Source organism: Patagioenas fasciata, chromosome 4 (assembly GCF_037038585.1).
Source record: "Patagioenas fasciata isolate bPatFas1 chromosome 4, bPatFas1.hap1, whole genome shotgun sequence".
Taxonomy (NCBI): Eukaryota; Metazoa; Chordata; class Aves; order Columbiformes; family Columbidae; genus Patagioenas; species Patagioenas fasciata.
The window spans coordinates 55,615,981-55,633,584 of NC_092523.1; the positions used below are offsets into that span (position 1 = coordinate 55,615,981).

At 40.2% G+C, this 17,604-nt stretch overlaps 1 protein-coding gene across 4 annotated transcripts in view; it reads right to left on the reverse strand.

Moving 5' to 3' along the window:
• The window catches only part of ANTXR2 (ANTXR cell adhesion molecule 2), a 125,354-nt gene that overhangs the window by 50,900 nt on the left and 56,850 nt on the right, over positions 1-17,604 (reverse strand). For 3 of the 4 annotated variants that reach the window (XM_065836686.2, XM_071807929.1, XM_071807931.1), the window contains exons 12-15: positions 12,954-13,049; positions 7,071-7,112; positions 5,955-6,050; positions 1,187-1,354 (exon numbers count right to left, since the gene is read on the reverse strand). In XM_065836686.2, coding sequence (XP_065692758.1) covers positions 1,187-1,354; positions 5,955-6,050; positions 7,071-7,112; positions 12,954-13,049 — 402 coding nt within the window. The remainder of the gene's footprint in view (positions 1-1,186; positions 1,355-5,954; positions 6,051-7,070; positions 7,113-12,953; positions 13,050-17,604) is intronic. The other variant, XM_071807930.1, reaches the window with a different exon arrangement.

The following is a 17,604-nucleotide window of genomic DNA, read 5'->3' on the forward strand; positions in this document are numbered from 1 at the left end:
AACCCAACACATGTTTTGGTTAAACCTAGCAATGGAATGGAAACTTATTGATAAGCACGGATGGACATCTCGCGAGAGGGGCAACGAGAAAACTAATGACTGAGAGACTGACCAACGGTGTATAACATTCCATTCACGTGAATACTTCATATAAAAGTAGGAGATCATGAGGATCTCGTGCTTTTCCTTCTCCTTCCCTTCTGCTTATGGGCAACATTAGGAGAGGACCTTGCTGGTCGTCCCTGCGAACTGAGGCCTAGTGAGAGACTGAATCCAGCTCTGGTTGGCTACAGAGTCTAATCCAGGACTTTGGGTGCTGGCTCTGCAGTTGCTGAGACTTTCAAGATTGGTTTTGTATATTTTGTATTATTTTCTCTATTCTTATTAGTAGCATTAGTAAAACATCTTTAATTTTTCCAACTCTCTTCTCTCTGTCCTTCTTTCCCTCCCGATCGCCTGTCCTGAGTGGGAAGGGGGGAGAGGGAGGGGCAAAGGGGGGAAGTGGGGGCGGAGAGGAGGTTAACAATACATCTGCCAGGGTTTGATTGTCACCCCGCAATCTTAACCCTCGACAACAATATATTCAGGACCTCTGATAAGAAGTTGTGAGGACAGATTAGGCTTTGTCCATACTCCCAGCTAAACCTATGTATTCTGTGCTCTTACCCAACTTCAGTTTTTAAGAAGAGCTTGTTGTGGGTTTGAAAGTGACTCAATGGCATCTACAGAGGAAAATGTCTTTATGCTGTTTATTGTGTTTCACTTGTTTGTCAGGCTTTGTAATTTTTATTTTTCTTGATTGGTAGTGCGTTTAATTCAATGTCTAAAACTCAGTATAACAGCTACAAACATTGTAGTTTTAGGATTCATTAGAAATACATGGAAATAAACAAAATGCCAAAAAAGCCTCCATATATTTTAATACTCTTACTGTAGGATGCGTCCCTTTTTTGTGAAAGGATAACAGAATGCTGCATGTAACAATGAAGTAGTGCATTTAGGGCCAAAAACTCTGCTCCTGCTATCCATCCTGAGTAGGTGTTAACTTTGAGAATAGCATATTACATTTGAATGGGAATACTTGAAAAATAATGTACAGTTCAGCATGCATAAGACTGGTAAGGCAGACAAATGCCAGTCAGCCTTTAGTGCAAAATTATATTGTACTGAAGACTAAAAACATTACCTTAATTGGTGTATACCACTTCTCCTGAATGGCTGGTGAGGTAGGCTTTGGTTTAGGTGGTTTAGGATGAAAAGGTTCTTCTGGTTCTTCTGGAAGTTTCACCACAGCATTTTTTGCTTTTTCTAATCTAGCTCCTTCTTCAGTGGATCCTTTATCACCCCAGCGAACCTAAGTAAAACCAGAGTTCATATGTAAATGTGCTGTAAGAAAAGGACAAGGAAACTGATGCAAATAACAGACAAAGCTGAAAAACTTTAAATTTGGAAGAAGTTCTAAATTAACAAGAGGGGGAGGTACTGAGGAAAATGTTCACTCTTCATTTGTGATGACAAGTATTAGTTAATACGATGTTTTTGGCCGGGATAGAGTTAATTTTCATCATAATAGTTTGCGCGGAGCCTTGGTTTGGATTTGTGCTGAAAACACTGCTAACACAGGGATGTTTAGTTGCTGCTGAGCAGTGCTTACACAGTCAAGGCCTTTTCTGCTCCTCACACCACCCCACCTGTGAGTAGACTGGGGGTGCACATGAAGCTGGTAGGGCACATGCCCAGAACAGCTGAGCACAACTGCCCAAAGGGATATTCCACACCATATGATGTCATGCTCAGCATATAAAACTAGGGGGGAAGTTGAGAGTGGGCCATTCCTCAGGGACTGGGTGGGCATCGGTTGGGTGGTGGTAAGTAATTGTTTTCATTTGTATCACTTGTCTTCCTTGGGTTTTATTTTTCTTTTCTCTCTCGTGGTTATTTTTTCCTCTTTCCTTACAAATCATTATTCTTGTTGTTGTTATTATTATTTCTTTTTAATTATTAAACTGCCTTTATCTCAACCCACAAGTTTTCTCACTTTTACCCTTCCAATTCTCTCCCCCATCCCATGGTGGGCATGGGATGAGCAAGTGGCTGTGTGAGGATTAGTTTCTGGGCAGGGTTAAACCACAACAGTTAAATACAATTGTAAATATGAGTGTCTCAGTAGCAAGAAGTCAAGAGAAATACTGAAAGAAACTTCTACCATGCATCACACGGGCTGTAAAAAAGACAGGAAATCTGCAAAATCTTCTTTTCTTAATGATGCAAAGATATAATTTCCAGTTCTGTTCTATCCTAGAAGCAGACCTTGATCTGGCCCTGATGAAAGACTAGATTTTTTGACACCCCAGATTTCCTAACACAGCATGTTGTTGAGAACCCCAGTTCAGATAGAAAGCAATACTTGAGCAAGTTTTAGCAGAAGCTCCTTGAAACTGCTCAGGTTTTCAAGTAGTTCTGCCAAAAGATATATATACTGGAGAAAACACAGATGAAGCAGTCTAACCTGCATAATAATTAAATGCAAAACATGTAACAATGTATACTTTATCACTGCCACAGTATATAAAATACATACAAGGGGGTCAAGGAGAAAGGAAACCTGGATTATTGCTGTTGGTGAGACAAACACATATTTCCACTTCCATGAAAGGTCGTATTTACTATGCTGTAAAGAGAAGATACAGAAAAACACCTTCCCTCCAAGAGAGATCATTTGTCTTGCTACAATAATCTTATTTCATCTTGTAATTGGAAACACTGTGCAGCAATTAGAGCAAGAAACAAACCTAGACAAGACTGTTACTTTATCATCCAAAAGAACATCTAGAAGCTATGGATGAAGTTTGAAAATTCTTAGTAAAACTGGCCTGGATTATTTGCAGTGCAAGACTTCTAAATCATGCAATCTGCTACAATCCAGTCTGTAAGGAGGACCTGATACACCTAAAGCCAGCAAGTTAAATTCTGACATTACATCTTGGATAAATGTGGTGCGCTGATGAGTCATGAAACTGTTACTGGAAAACAGATAATCATTACTGAAGGACTCCACTTGCTTTTTTCAGGGACCTCCTGACTGGAGATGTCAGGCATGAAAACAGAAGAATCAAACTAAGAAAAATGAGAGAAGACTGACCTTCCAGCTGGGGGAAAGAATTAAGAGCATCACTGCACACTGCGTGGTAGGTAAATGTCAGTTTTATCTTGCTACCCGCCAATTCAAGCACTTGAAAAGTATGCAGAAAAACACTGGGATGCAACAACTCTCCCACGGCAAAGGGGCACAACGTTGTTTTGCTCACCAGGAAAAGACATTCCCCAGTCTTCCTTCTCCTACCTGGAGGGAGGGAGAAGACTGCTCCAGGTATTGCTGGGGACACAGTAGTGTGCTGGGATAACTATGCCGTGGGATGGGAGAAGGAAGCAGCCTGACTTCTTGATCCTCATCAGTGCCATATGCAGAATGTGCTGATACGGCATATGAGGAAAAGAGAGGCAAGACAGTGTCTAGCCCCATTCTGAAAAATTAAATACCTTGGAGGAAAATCTTGTCGTTTTATCACCACCACCAAGTGTTTTTACCACTCAATGTAGAGAACAACAGCAGTGAAATAGGACAGAGCTTAATTTGGTCTGTAATACTATAACTCACCTTGGTAAAATACAGACCATCATTTCTTAGGAGGGGGATTGTTTTGAACTTTTCTGTTTTTTTGAACTTTACTGTTTGGGTTGCTTAGTAATTTCTTTTTCTCGCTGGGGAATATTCTCTCCGTAATATTAGAATGGGCTTTCATGTCCAAGTAGACCCTGCTGAGTCATTAAAATGCATCTGTATCTTTCACTGTGATCAATGGTACTTTTATGGTGTTTTTTATGAGGTTGTTAAAATGTATTTTAAACACTGTTAAAACCATTTAGAGATAGATGGTGGGTTCCTTACTGATAAAATGACCTTCTCCTTCAGACTAAAGTAGCTTCACCCAGAAGAAACCAGAATTTGTGGAGTCTGACAACACAGCTTTGACATAAAAACTTACTACCTGCAATGGGTGGGGTATAGAAATGACATCATAAAACTTTAAAGCAATGCCAAAAGTTAGATGTAGGAAGAGTGAGTGACACTGCCTAAATTATTATGGACTGTCATAGAGGGGTAAAACTAGTGGAGAAGGCAGGAGTGAATATAACTGCTCTGAAAGGGAATATAGTAAGCAAAGAGAAATAGAGCAGGAGTGCTAACTGGAAGTTTACTGGTTCATTTCCTCCTTTTTTTCTACGCAAGGAAGCTGCCAGAAGAATCAAGTTGCCAGAAAACCAGCAAAAAAGTAGAGCAGAGAAAAGCAAAGGAAAATAAACAACTGCATGACCACATGAACTAAAAACAGTGAAGAAATGTCATGACAAGTCCAGCAAGATTTTGGCTGGCCATAGCACAGAAACCACATTTAACTGTCAGGTAGGGAATAACCTCCCTTTGGCCTGCTCACCTGCATCACCTTAGACAATTTGTGGGTTTTTCTCTCATTTCCACACTTGCTCTGCCCTGATTCACCAGATAAGCAACGTGCTTTCTTGAGCCAGTGAAAGGTATGAGGACCAATACGGCTCTGTCCAAACAGTTGGGAATGGGCTGTTAAACCAGCATTTCCATCAGCCTCACTATTACAGGACAGAGGTAAAGCTTCATATTCAAATGCTGAAGCATTTATGATGGGGCACCCAAACCTGAAATTTGTGAGTACTCTCGAGTCACAGAGAAGGACAAAGACAGAGCTTGACAAAATGAGGTGCTTTTCAAAGCCCATGTTTGTTGTCAGCAATTTCATTTCTTTTGTATCTTTAGCCCTAAGTCCTGCACAAAATTCCTAGCACAGGTGAAAAAAGTTTTCTAACCTAATCATTGCCGCCTTCTCTCTTCTTTGAAGAGGAAATACTGTATTTTTGCTATGTGATAAATCTGCATTTCTTTATGGTACTGATATTACTTGTGTTCATGACGTATCTATCAGGTTTGTGTTTCATTGGGCAAGAACCCATCTACAAACTGTAATGATTTAAACCCTGGAAACCCTCCTGGAACTCCTCCTGGAAGCTCATAATGGGTCCTGTTAGAAATCCAGTGTTGTAATTCTTTATGTTGGAAAGTATTGTCTCTGAAAAGCTTTCCACAAAATGGTTTCTTTTTCTAAAATCTGAAGCTCTTCCCAATTAGCAACTCTGAACTGCTGAATGAAACACATACAACCAACACAGCTTTAAATGTGCATATTCTTCTGCTACATTTAAAAAGAACTCAAGCAAAGCTGATTCTTAGGCCAGTACATTTCAAGTTTCAAGATAGATCAGTATGACCTAGGTGGGTATTTCAGACAGACACTGTTTCCTAGATGGAAGTTAAAAATTGCAGAAAACTACTTTGCAAATTCCATAAAGGCTGACTTGACTATAAAATCTGATGTAAGGACATGCCCATAAGTATGCACATTTTTCCATTCTGTTTTAATTAACGTGATGCTATAATGTCTCTTCAAAGACAGGCACTGTTGTCGCTATTAGTTCCTTTGGGATCAAGCCTCTCCTTAGAGTCACCATTGTCAGTGCATTTGGCGGGCCCACAGTTGGAGGACTTATGTTTCACTGTAATCTCTTCCAAAACATTCAGAAAAGGCTCTCACTTTCTCTTTCTCATTAGCTTGATGGAAAGAGCATGTCTTCAGGCAGCTATTTAAAGTTCCAGTCAAATGGCACTACTGAAAGCTGTTCTTTCATACGCAAGGTCAAAATTATTCAATATGGTAAAAAATTATATAAGGCTTATGTCACTGGAAAGGAAGCACACATTATGCCCTTGTATTTTCATTACACTTTAGAAGTATTTGTTTCCACCATTTGCAGCCTGAGAGCGCTTGCAGTTTAGTGAACTTGCATCTCCATATTGTACAAACCTCCATCCGTTTAATTCCTCCAACTCCTCGTCCACCATAGTAGGAAGCATCCACTGTTGGCCATTTCTTGGTTGGCAAGGGGTCTTGTTCTTCTTCCTGTTATTAAATTAAAAAAACATTTGGTTTAAAAATATACTTTTTTCTTCACTCAACTACGTGTCTTTTTAGTATATTTCACTAGAGTTCACAGAGGCTAAGTTTTCCCATGTTAAGTGTGAGAGATCAGATATTCCAGTTCCCCAAGTTTTTACCGATTTCCAAACAAAATCTGGTCATGTTCGGAAATACTTTTATTGTTTTGCACAGGAAAAGCATTTTTGGTGACCATTAGGGAAGTCCAGGTGGGGAATCCAACTGTGTGTTCCACTGACCATCATTGCTTTTCTTCATCCTTTTCCTTTCCACTATTAAAAATATGCAAAATGTACACAAAGAAAAGAATTTGCAGTGGCTTCTCCTACAGAACATAGAATGCCTTCAAAGAGCCAGATCCTCAGCCCTACTCATTTGGATTCAGCCAGCGCTGTTCAGCAGATCTGCAGATAAAAGTTACACAGCTGATCACCACTTCCTGAGCCAACCTTTGTCAAAATCACTTTTGGCTGTCTCAGCTCAATGAAGTGCACATTACCATGGACTTGGCTAAATCAAGACCAAGGGGCAAAAATACTGAAGACACCAGAAGATCCTCTAGTGCATTATTGCCCATGAGGGAGAAAAATTTCCTTATAAGGGTTTTTTAGTGTCTGGAATGCCAAAGCTGAGGGAAAATGCTGTTTAAGTTGTACATGAATCTTTTGACTGTTACACAAAAGCTATTCAGTCTTTCTGGTTTTACTGCAGAATGTGAAAAATAATGTTCAGCTATCTTGAGATAAAGCCCCTACATATTTCTGTGAATTTGGGCTTAAGTGGCTTAATTCATGCCACACTGAGATCACTGAGACAGAACAGAGATTTGGACTTTGTCCATCCCACTCTCAGCTTAAGGCTTCCCACAGGGCAGTTCTTTCTTCTTCAGCAGCTCAGACAGAGACGGATTCACAGAACACAGGAAAGCACAGAGGAGTGTTATTGTGTAACGAATGCAATGAGCAGAGCACCATCATACCCTACCTCTTTTGGAGGTGGCGGAGGTGGAGGTGGATCTTTGATGACCTGAAAAAGCCAAATAAATAAAAGCATAAGGAATTGCACTGGCAGCATCCGAAAGCCAACAGAAAATTTTAAAAGTGAACTGTTTCTATCTGGCCTGCCCACATCTGGTTGCAAATTGGCAACCGCTGCTGCTGAGTCCCTAGGGTATCGATTATCGAGGCCTTCTGGAAATTAACACCATTCGTCTGATAGAAAATAACATCAATTGACTGGCAGACACTCTTTGGGGAGACATGTCTGCCACTTTGCTTCCTGGCCGGATAAGACTTAGTCATTCTTAGTAATAGCCAGTGATGAAATCCTATGGCGTTAATTAGCAAGCCTGGGAGGAAAAGCATCCCAAGGTTTATGTGAGGTCTTGTATAATCATGGGCTAAGATGCCTGCTTCCTTGTGCCATGCTGCTAGATAATTTCTGGCCCAAAGAAAAGTGTGAAATGCCTTCTGGTAGCTCAGGCTTCACCTCTAGATGTGCAGACCGTTTCCGCAGATCTCGCATATCAGATCTCATAATTTAAGTATAGAGTTTCTTGACTGTTGAGGGTGGAGTGCCTGCAAGTGAGAGTTAAATTCACAAGGCTTCTTAAACTGTTTACGAATAAGGCCCACTCTTGGGATAATTCACTGACACCTATATTTAAACCTCTACCTACAGTTTCTTCCTCTTTTCTTTCTCACATACATTTTGTAAATCTCAGGGAGTTCCCTGCTACTGACAAGAGTCCACTGAACAGTACAGGGAGAGGAAGAGGAAGGCAGCAAGCCTCTTCAGTGATTAAAATGAAAACTAAATGCACAGGTGTTCTTCCACAAGAAAAACAGGTTTGTAAGCTAAAACGAAGTACTTCCATGATCACAAGTCATTTTTTATGCTTGAATATTGTATAGAAATGACTAAAAAATACCCCATTAATTTAAAGGAGTCTGTTTCTGCTATGCCTTAGTAGTATACAAACATAACCAAAATTGCCCATAATGGCAAACACTTACATCTCCAAATACAGAATTAAGTACTTTAATTGAAGTATGTATTATTTTATTCGCCAGGTGCTATTAATTATAGTACTTCCATTTACTCTACCACTGCCTATAAATAATCTGTCACTGCACAGATGTATAGCATCATATATAAAAGAAATATTTTTTTATTAATAATCAAGAGTTTTCCTTCTTGATTTAGATTTCAAGTCACATTGCCACCAAGATAGTTATGAGTTACTGTGTAAACAAGCTATGGACTTTTATCACTGGATACAGCAATTATATCAAATCAGAGAAATAAGTTACTGCACCCTTGGAAACATTCTTCCCCAGCAGTTCAGTTTTAAGCTACTGAATTGTTCATCAAGCAAGCTTAGGGTACTTTGAGTGGATTGGAAAGTCAACTATGTTTTTTATCCAGAAACTCCTTTGCTGCTATGATGTTGTAAAAACATGCCCAAAATTACTTTTCTTTACATGTTTCTGTATATTTTTTCTTCCCACCCCTAAGGAATTTTCAGAAGACAACAGAAATCAATTATTTAATTAGTGAAGCATTCCTGAGAGCCAGACTGGACTTACTGCCCTAACTTTACAGAAACAACACCATAGAAGAATCATGGGACAGATTCTGAGAGATAGTTGGGCGCAGAGCAAGATTTTCCAGAGCATTAAGATACTTCATTCTCTCTGAAAGCAACTAAAAGACTAGAAGCAGTAAAACAGTACTTTCAATATACTGAGGGTCACCTTATCTTACTTAATTCTCATTCTTATTTCCCTTTTGCTTGTCTCTAATGATTATCTCAAAAAAATGTATTTTGTTGCCAAGACTACAAGCTGCACAGAGGGGAAAGGCCTAGCTAGGTTTCAGATTTATATGAATATATATTACACAGTATTATCACTCCACTTTCTATAGTTCTACAATTCTTAAGTCTTGCAGTCTCTCCCAGGCAAAGACAATCGTGTGTAGTACACTTACTTGTGATGCATGCTAGAGTTCACTTGGGCCCTTACACTTATTGATATTTACAGAATCAAAATTTCTACCCCAGGGAATGGAGGAAAACCCTACTTGTTGACCCTACTGTGCTTCAAAAGTCATGCATCAATGACAGTTTTTGTTTGACTCCCCGAGCAAATGATTTAATCCTATGCCAGCTGCTAAACTCCCTGAAGTTATAGGGCAAATTTGATTTGAAGCTAACCAATACATTAATTAGCTGCTATTTCTAATAGCTTCAGAAAATGAAACTTCTTTTAAATGTGACAGTGGTGTGAGAAAATAATCTGCTTTGAGTAGCAGATACTCACCCCTGCTGACAGAAGTGGAATGTAAATGCCTGCATCCTTATGTTTCCACAGGGTCCTCACACACACACTCTCATGTGCAGGCACACAAAGATTATTTTCAGTCTGGTGTGGTATTTCAAGTGAAATCACTAGAAAGCCATTTTTAAAACAGAGAAAATCAAGGAGCCCATGCAGTTTTGTCAGAAAACAATGCAAATGTAGCATGAAACTGCACATACTGAAGGTCACAATATTGCAAATTTACTTTTTTTGAATTTGATTCAGATTGTTTAAATACAGAAGACTTTTAATAATGCTGCTGTCTTATTAGCCTTGTGTAGAGATGGATTACTTCCTAAATTTATTTTGTTTTGGTTTATTATCATTAGCACCAGGCAAGGCTGCATCTCACTTATTTAGCTGCAAAGAATAGAGACTTCAGTTTGAAGGAGAGCCGATTTAAAAAAAAAAGTTAGTTGCTTCAGGCAACAGTCCCTTTGATCTGCTCATTAACACTTTTCAAATGTTCACATGATGTGGGCATTAGGAAATGTCAGCACCAGAGCCTGAAGCCAGCTTGATGCGATCATATGTTCTGATATTGAGGAAAGAGTGAAAGAACTGTCAACAGTAAACTGCTTTTTTTTTTTCTTAAAAAAAAAAAAAAAAAAGGCGGGGGGGTGGAAGGAAAGTAGAAAAAGGAGTCCCCTACCCCAGCCTGTAAGTGTACATGGACCTCATAGCAAAGTACATTGTCAAGACTGAGTCCTAGCAAGGATGAAGCAGAGTTCCCAAACCACATGAAGCTCACCACTCTGCTCATAGGTGACAGGGATTACAGGCTCATGTGGCTGCGAGCACTCATTCTGTTCTGCCCACACCACCTTTTGCCTCTCTGTCTTCCATTAAATTCTGAAACATGGACTGCTTACAAGGCGTGAGGGCTGCTGCTTTCTTCCCTGCTCCTGGTTCTTTGCCCCATGAAACCAGATGCTCCATTCTACCAGGGAAGTGGACTCAGAGGAGGAGGTTGCCGGGCCTGGCCCTGTTATGCTGCCTTTCTTGTCAAGGACTCTGACACCAAAGCAGACAAGTACTTAACCAGAAGCAGCAATAACACATACTGTGAGAATCTCAGATGCAAGACAGAAGGAATAGAATGGAGGCACAGTATAATGATCTGAGGAAAAAGACGTTAAAACAAAAAGAAAGGAAATCAGTATTTGGTAACGGGTTCAGTACAAAAGTACGTGGTTTTGAAACTCACTATTGTTGTGGCAATGAGTCCTAAAATTAGCCTTTCTTTTTAAAGAAACAAATAATATCTGTGAGAGGTGGGAGGAAACAACAGAGGGCACTAACATTTAAAGTGCTGTAGTTTTATTGCTCCCATAAGAATTCAGGCTGCTTCTTAGTAATAACAGCTCAAAACAGTAATCTACAGCTCAAAACTTCCCTAGAAATAGCCAATTACTCATGTACTAAGCACTACATCCAGAAAATATGCTCAGGGTAAGTTACTGTCCATTAAAGTAAACATCAGGGAGGAAGAGACTTAAGTACAAGGTGAATCGGAACAGAGGGATATTTTCTCAGGGCTCAGCACAGCTCTCTGTGGAGATGTAGCTCGACATAGGAGGTTAGCCCAGACAGAACCCTGCCTTAATGCCACAGAGCGTCTTCAGCACCCAAGCTAGTATCTTTGCTCTGCAATTCATTACAAAGGGTATCTATTTTAGTTAATTGGGTGCTACCTTAGGTATCCCTCCACAGCTCTGCATGATGCGCTGATGTGCTCCTGTAAGGTAAACTGAACTCCTCTCACGTAGGCATAGGCTGGTGCAGCTAAGGTTTTACTATATTATACTGGCATAGCTACCAAAAGGTCTGGAAATAAATATTATAGATCTGTACATTTGACTTGTTTTTAATGTCGGACATTGACATTAAAAAAATCCAGAAAGCATCTTACTTGTCATTATAGAGCCAACACTGGAAAGAGAATTCCTGCTTTCTAGGGACTAAGATACTGCAATAACTCTTTACTGAAAGGAAAAGGCATAGTAGATGAACTTTACTATTCCATGGGAAATGACCACCGACAAGCACTGACTTCTGAACACTGACCAATGTGAAGAGTATTTTAATTTTTTATATTGGGTTGTACATGTGTAAACCTGATGCTGAAAAACAAATCCACTTGGCAAACAATTAAAACTTCATTTGCAAGTGAATATGATGCAGTTGATTGCACTTCCATCTGTAAAAGACTGTTTCTGGGCTAACATAAATTAGAGGTGCATGGATTATGTTCTGACAGTCATATTCAGCTAGTGACAAAAAACAGTTTTAGTGAAGTAATTCATTCTAAGAGCTCTGACGAACTAAAGAAACATTAGGTTTACTGATACCAGTCAATTCAAAGATAAGTGTGCTTGTCTTGGAAAACAAACAAACAAACAAACAAACAAACAAAAACAAAAACACAACTTGAAAAGTCAGAGAAAGGACAAAAGAAAAGCAGCTGCTTTCAGCATAGCAACTTTTGATTATGATGATGATCCCCTTCAACAGCTGTGAAAGAGTAGTGAAACAACTCATTAGGAAGTCAGGAGTTCCTTATTAAGAATCCTGGAATCCTGTGGATGCCTGGAAGTAGCTGACAGGAGCCACTGAAAAAAATATTACCTGGCTTCACATAACGATTTAAGTTGTATTTTACATGCTTATTTGTAAAATAACCAGGTTTTGAAACAAAAATTGTTTGCTATTCTTCCAGTCTGTTGCAATATATTTCCTTCATGTCCTCCATCTCCCCCTCACTCTGCCTCAGATGACAGATCTATGTAAAATGCCTAGCTGTAGCCTGTTTCTATAGATAGAAAGTGTAGAAACTAAGAAGTCTGAAGGCAGTCTATGAATCAGTGTTATCCAATTATTTTAAAATAAGAAAACAAGAGGCAATTTAAAAACCTCAACACACGAGGAGATGGAAGGAGAGCTAGTGAAACAGCATTGCTGACTGCTGCTAGAAGGATAAAGAGTGTACCCAGATGAAAAGAGATCCAATGTGTGTAAGGGATTATTCAGACAATAAGGGATTTCCAACTTGATAGCCTATAATGGACTACAGATTCCAGTTTTCGCGATAGTACTTTTGAAATGGTCCTTGATTTCAGGATAAAATCTGCATACCATTATGGCCAACAACTTTCAAATAATAGAAAAAAGGCTTTTATCAAAGATTTCACAGAAATATAACACATCTGCTCACTCAGTAGAAAGCCAGTGAGCAGCACACCAGCGTGCTGATGCTGGTTCATGTGTATGCAGGTCTCTGAAAGCCAGTACTTCTAAGAGTGCAGTCCATGGTGTTGAAGCTGGTCTCTTCTTCCATTTATTAAGCATTACTAACAAAGAAAAAATTCCTCAACAGATGGCTTATGTCACATGTAGCTCTCATGTTACTTAACCTATTTCCTATAGTATCTGTGTTTCTCAACTTGGTATGAGTTATAAACCTGAGTCACACATCCAGTTACTTTTTCTAATAGTCCTTACTCACCACTTTGCAGCAGAGGGGCCAGAACCACCAGAGTAGACCAAGTGCTGCCAACAATAACAGCACAAGAACAGCAATAAGTGCTGCTATTCCACTAGACTGCGAAGAAAGCAGAAAGATAATGTCAGTGGATATTGCAAATAATTGCTGCCTCATTTTCCCACTCACCCCAAAACAGCCTCCTACTGACTGATACAAATCCCAATCAAATTGTTCCTACTCATCAGATTCTGTTTTTGCTAACAGATAAACTCCTCACAGAGGATCCCAAAGGGTATCTTAGCCAAACCCATATTTGGCACAAGTTCAGTGATTCCCTCCATTTTAAGTTTCCTCAGTTTGATGAGTTATGCAGAAGGTTAGCTAGGACACTTCAGCAGGAGCTGCGTATCACAATGAATGATGTATCAACACTAAGAAGAGGAGGAGGTGATAGAATGCTATTCATCTTTCTCCTTCCCCTATGTATTCTTGGGCCTGCAAGTCTCAGGTATTCTAAGGGACTGAACAGCAGTACTGATGGACGTATTCAACTGGAAATGAGAGAACTCTGAATACTACTTTATTCTGCCTTCCTGTAAACCTATGTTCAAATTAAGTCGCCCAGTCAGGGGAAACAGGCCCAAGTTGCCCCAGTGCAGGCCAGGATTATTTCTGCTCAAGTTACTGGGTTGATTGTTATGTTAAATTTATATCCTTAAGATAAGAATGAGGCCTAGCTTGACGACAGGCTACGTTAACTGCTAAGAAATGAGCTGTTAGACAGGGAAAGTCTTCTCCCAGGTCTGTGGATGAGAGGTGTCCTTCTCCTCACATGAGGACACAGGTCAGTATGGATTGGTGGGTGGGTGGAATCTTAAGGAATCTTTAATAACAATACATATTTTCTAGTCAGGTGTTCATGCTTATGGCCCATACGTCTGGGGCATTCTCACTGCACAGATTATAGCACAATAAATCCCTGTAGTATTGCTATTTGAACCTGAAGCCACTGTTCTAAGAAATTCTAAGTGATTGTTACTGTTTCCAGCAATACTGCTTTTAATGAAGAAATGAGCAGCCCATCTCCTACCACCTCAAACCCATATCCTGTAGATGCTTTTATTCTTACACTTGGTGTTCTGTGCTGCTTTGCTGGTTTAGAGCAACACTGAGAAAAATGCAATGGGGACCTTATGAAAATAGAAGTTATTCAGACTTAAACCGGGGAGAAAGGGGGGACATCAAGGTAATCACTGAGGCTGGAGTATAGTGCAATTCTGTCAAAGTGACAAAATTTGTACTGGAGATATACCAATACAAATGAAAGGTGCAACAACTTTATTCAACGTATATGTAGATGCAACAAGGCATACACATTTACAAGAGACAGGTAATATCCATGTCTTGGTGCCTGGATGAAACATATTTTTTTGTTTGTTTTCACTGCAGCAATGTGTGTTTGCTAGGGGAGGCTGGAACTTATAACTCTTACATACCAACTAGCCATCAGCTGCTCAGCTTATATGAATTAGTGGAACAATTCTAGGAGTGACCCATTTTTTGCAGTTGCCCATCTGCTACTATGGAAACAGCAGTCTCCTTGTATAGAGCTGTCTTTGCTGCAACATGTATGAAAGGCAAAAATTAAAAAAAATACCAGAAGTACTACTGTTTTTCCTGTCAATGCACATCTGTACTCCTTCTGTTTCCTGTTAGTGAAAACTTTTGACCACAGAAAAGCACTTTAAAAATACAGCAGAGGGAAGACAGGCTTACTCACAATTTAGTATGATCTGCTTTGCATCAGTGCTTTTTTACTTATGAGTGCAATCTTAGACATTTTTAAGAGGGCATGGGGACAGACTTTACCTGCACTGCTTTCTCACTGGAATGACTTAAGATAACAAGAAAAGCAGTCTACTGTTAGTCTCCAGCATCCTCCTGTGCCTGTACTGTCCTTAAGTTATCACACTGAGGGGTTGGTTCATCATGCTGTGGTATAAGATTGAAATGGTTCTGAATGACAGAGGCCCTTAAACAGAGAAATATGATTTGGGTAGCATGTTTCTTTAGCTGTCAATTCATTCAGGCTCTCTTCCTGAAACTGAAAAGCTGAACTGAGATGATGTTGATTTCTACAGTTACCCAAGTGTTTAGTTTTAAAAAGAATAGAAGAAAAATTCTATTCCTCTTTTAGGTTGCCTACAAACAACAAAAATACTGTTGGAAAAATACATGCTGATGAGCAGAAGGTACTGTTCTGTATGCTTTTATGCCTGACAGGAAAGCTGCACTAAAGTCACACTAACACCATATCCCACATCATTCTCCTGGAGAAGCTTGCAGCTCAAGGCCTGGATGGGTGTACTCTGCAATGGATAAAGAACTGGCTGGAGGGCTGGGCCCCAAGAGTTGTGATGAACAGAGCCAAATCCAGTTGCCAGACGGTCACTAGTGGTGTTCCCCAGGGCTCAGTTTTTGGGCCAGTTCTGTATAATCAATAATGTGGATGAGGGGATTGAGTGCATCCTTAGTAAATTTGCAGATTACACAAAATTGAGTGGGAGTGTTGATCTGCTGGAGGGTAGGATGGCCATAGAGAGGGATCTGGACCGGCTGGATCATTGAGCTGAGGCCAGTTGTATGAGGTTTAACAAGGCCAAGTGCCAGGTCTTGCACTTTGGTCATAACCACCTCAGGCAGCACCACAGACTCGGGGAAGAGTGGCTGGAAAGCTGCCTGGCAGAGAGGGAACTGGGGGTGTTGATGACAGCTGGCTGAATATGAGCCAGCAGTGTGCCCAGGTGGCCACAAGGGCCAAAAGCATCCTAGCTTGCATCAGGAATAGTGTGGCCAGCAGGACTAAGGAAGTGACTGTGCTGCTGTACTTGGCACTGGTGAGGCCGCGCCTTGAATAATGCGTTCAGTTTTGGGCCACTCATCATAAGAAGGACATTGAAATACTAAAGAGAGTGCAGAGGAGGGTGACAAAGCTGGTGAGGGGCCTGGAGCACAAGTCTGATGAGGAGCAGCTGAGGGAGCTGGGACTGTTTAGCCTGGAGAAAAGGAGGCTGAGGGGAGACCTTATTGCTGTCTACAACTACCTGAAAGGAGGTTGTAGCATGGAGGGTGTTGGTCTCTTCTCCCAAGTAGCAAGTGATAGGACAAGAGGAAATGGCCTCAAGTTGCGCCAGGGGAGGTTTAGAATGGATATTAGGAAAAAATTCTTCACGGAACGGGTTGTCAGGTATTGGAACAGGCTGCCCAGGGAAGTGGTGGAGTCACCATCCCTGGAGGGGTTTAAAATGTGTTTAGATGAGGTTCTTAGGGACATGGTTTAGTGCTAGAATTAGGTTAGGTTAGGCTATGGTTGGACTTGATCATCCTCAGGATCTCTTCCAACTGAAATGATTCTATGATTCTAAATGAGACAAGTTTAAAGAAACATTGTATTCGTATCCAAGCACAGCACATTTTCAAAACTGCCATCCCTACATAGTGGTCTTGTGTCTAACTGCAAGAATTTTAACTGTCCTGCCTATGTAATATAGAAGAAATTAACAGACAGCAGAAATGTGAGATTAGAAGTTCTAAATACTAAGTTAGAAAAGTCACTGACTGCTTGCCTATGTGGCTTATCCTACGAGCTGCTTTTAACTCTTTCCTATAAGCCTATGATAAAAACATAGGAGGATGACAATATTACTACCTTAACCCTAGGCTTAACTTTGGCACTCTAGCCTGTGCTTTGGCGAAGACTGTTTCCCCTAATAAACAGAGCTGAGAGCTTACACTCCTCATTTAGGCACTAAAGTTACATGGTGGCAGTACCCTCCTGTAGGATTGTAACAACCTTCCATACCCAGTCTGAAGATCTAAGGTTCTGCCTGCTCAGCTTCAGTGGAACTGGGCTGGAACAGGACCCTAGGTGACTGTATAACACCTGCCTCTTATAACATGATTATATTTATAGTGAGCATGTCTCTAATGGCATGGAAGCTTCCCAATATTTTGAAAGTCACAGCTGCACACAGTGCTAAAGTAATTTGTTGTAATATATTTAGCGGAATACAATTCACAAGCTATAGAAAAATGTAAGCCCAGCAAAGATAAGGAACACACAGATACACTGTTTGGATCTCAGGGCAGAGCCAGCACAGGTAGCCTGAGAGGAGGAGAATTCCAGGGCTTTCCCTCTACATGTAGTTCTGTGTACTAAGTGAGCTGCTCCTGAAACAGCCAGCAAAATAGATGCAGCAGCAATGAAAGGAGAAACCCTTATAACAGAGCCTATGTCAGAAAGCAAAAGTAAATCTCAAAGCCTGCCACGTAAGAAATGGCTTTCATATATTTGAAAGTCTCAGATGATACATATAGTAATACTTATGTGGAATCCTGCAAAAAATATGTTCCTAAAATAAAGCTGTTTGCTACCTTAATATGAAGAATTAAGGAAACTGTTTTATGTAACAGGAGAAAAAAAAATCCTGTCTATAACCCCCCCACACACACACCCCATCAGGGAATTCAAAACAGCTGAAAACTCTTTGTTGTGTATAAACGTGTTGTAAAACAGATTCCAAGTGTGTCTCAAAATACAGAGAAAGCAACTTAGGACTTCTATGCATGTAAGCACCTACATATTAAGAAATATATCATTAAATTACATATG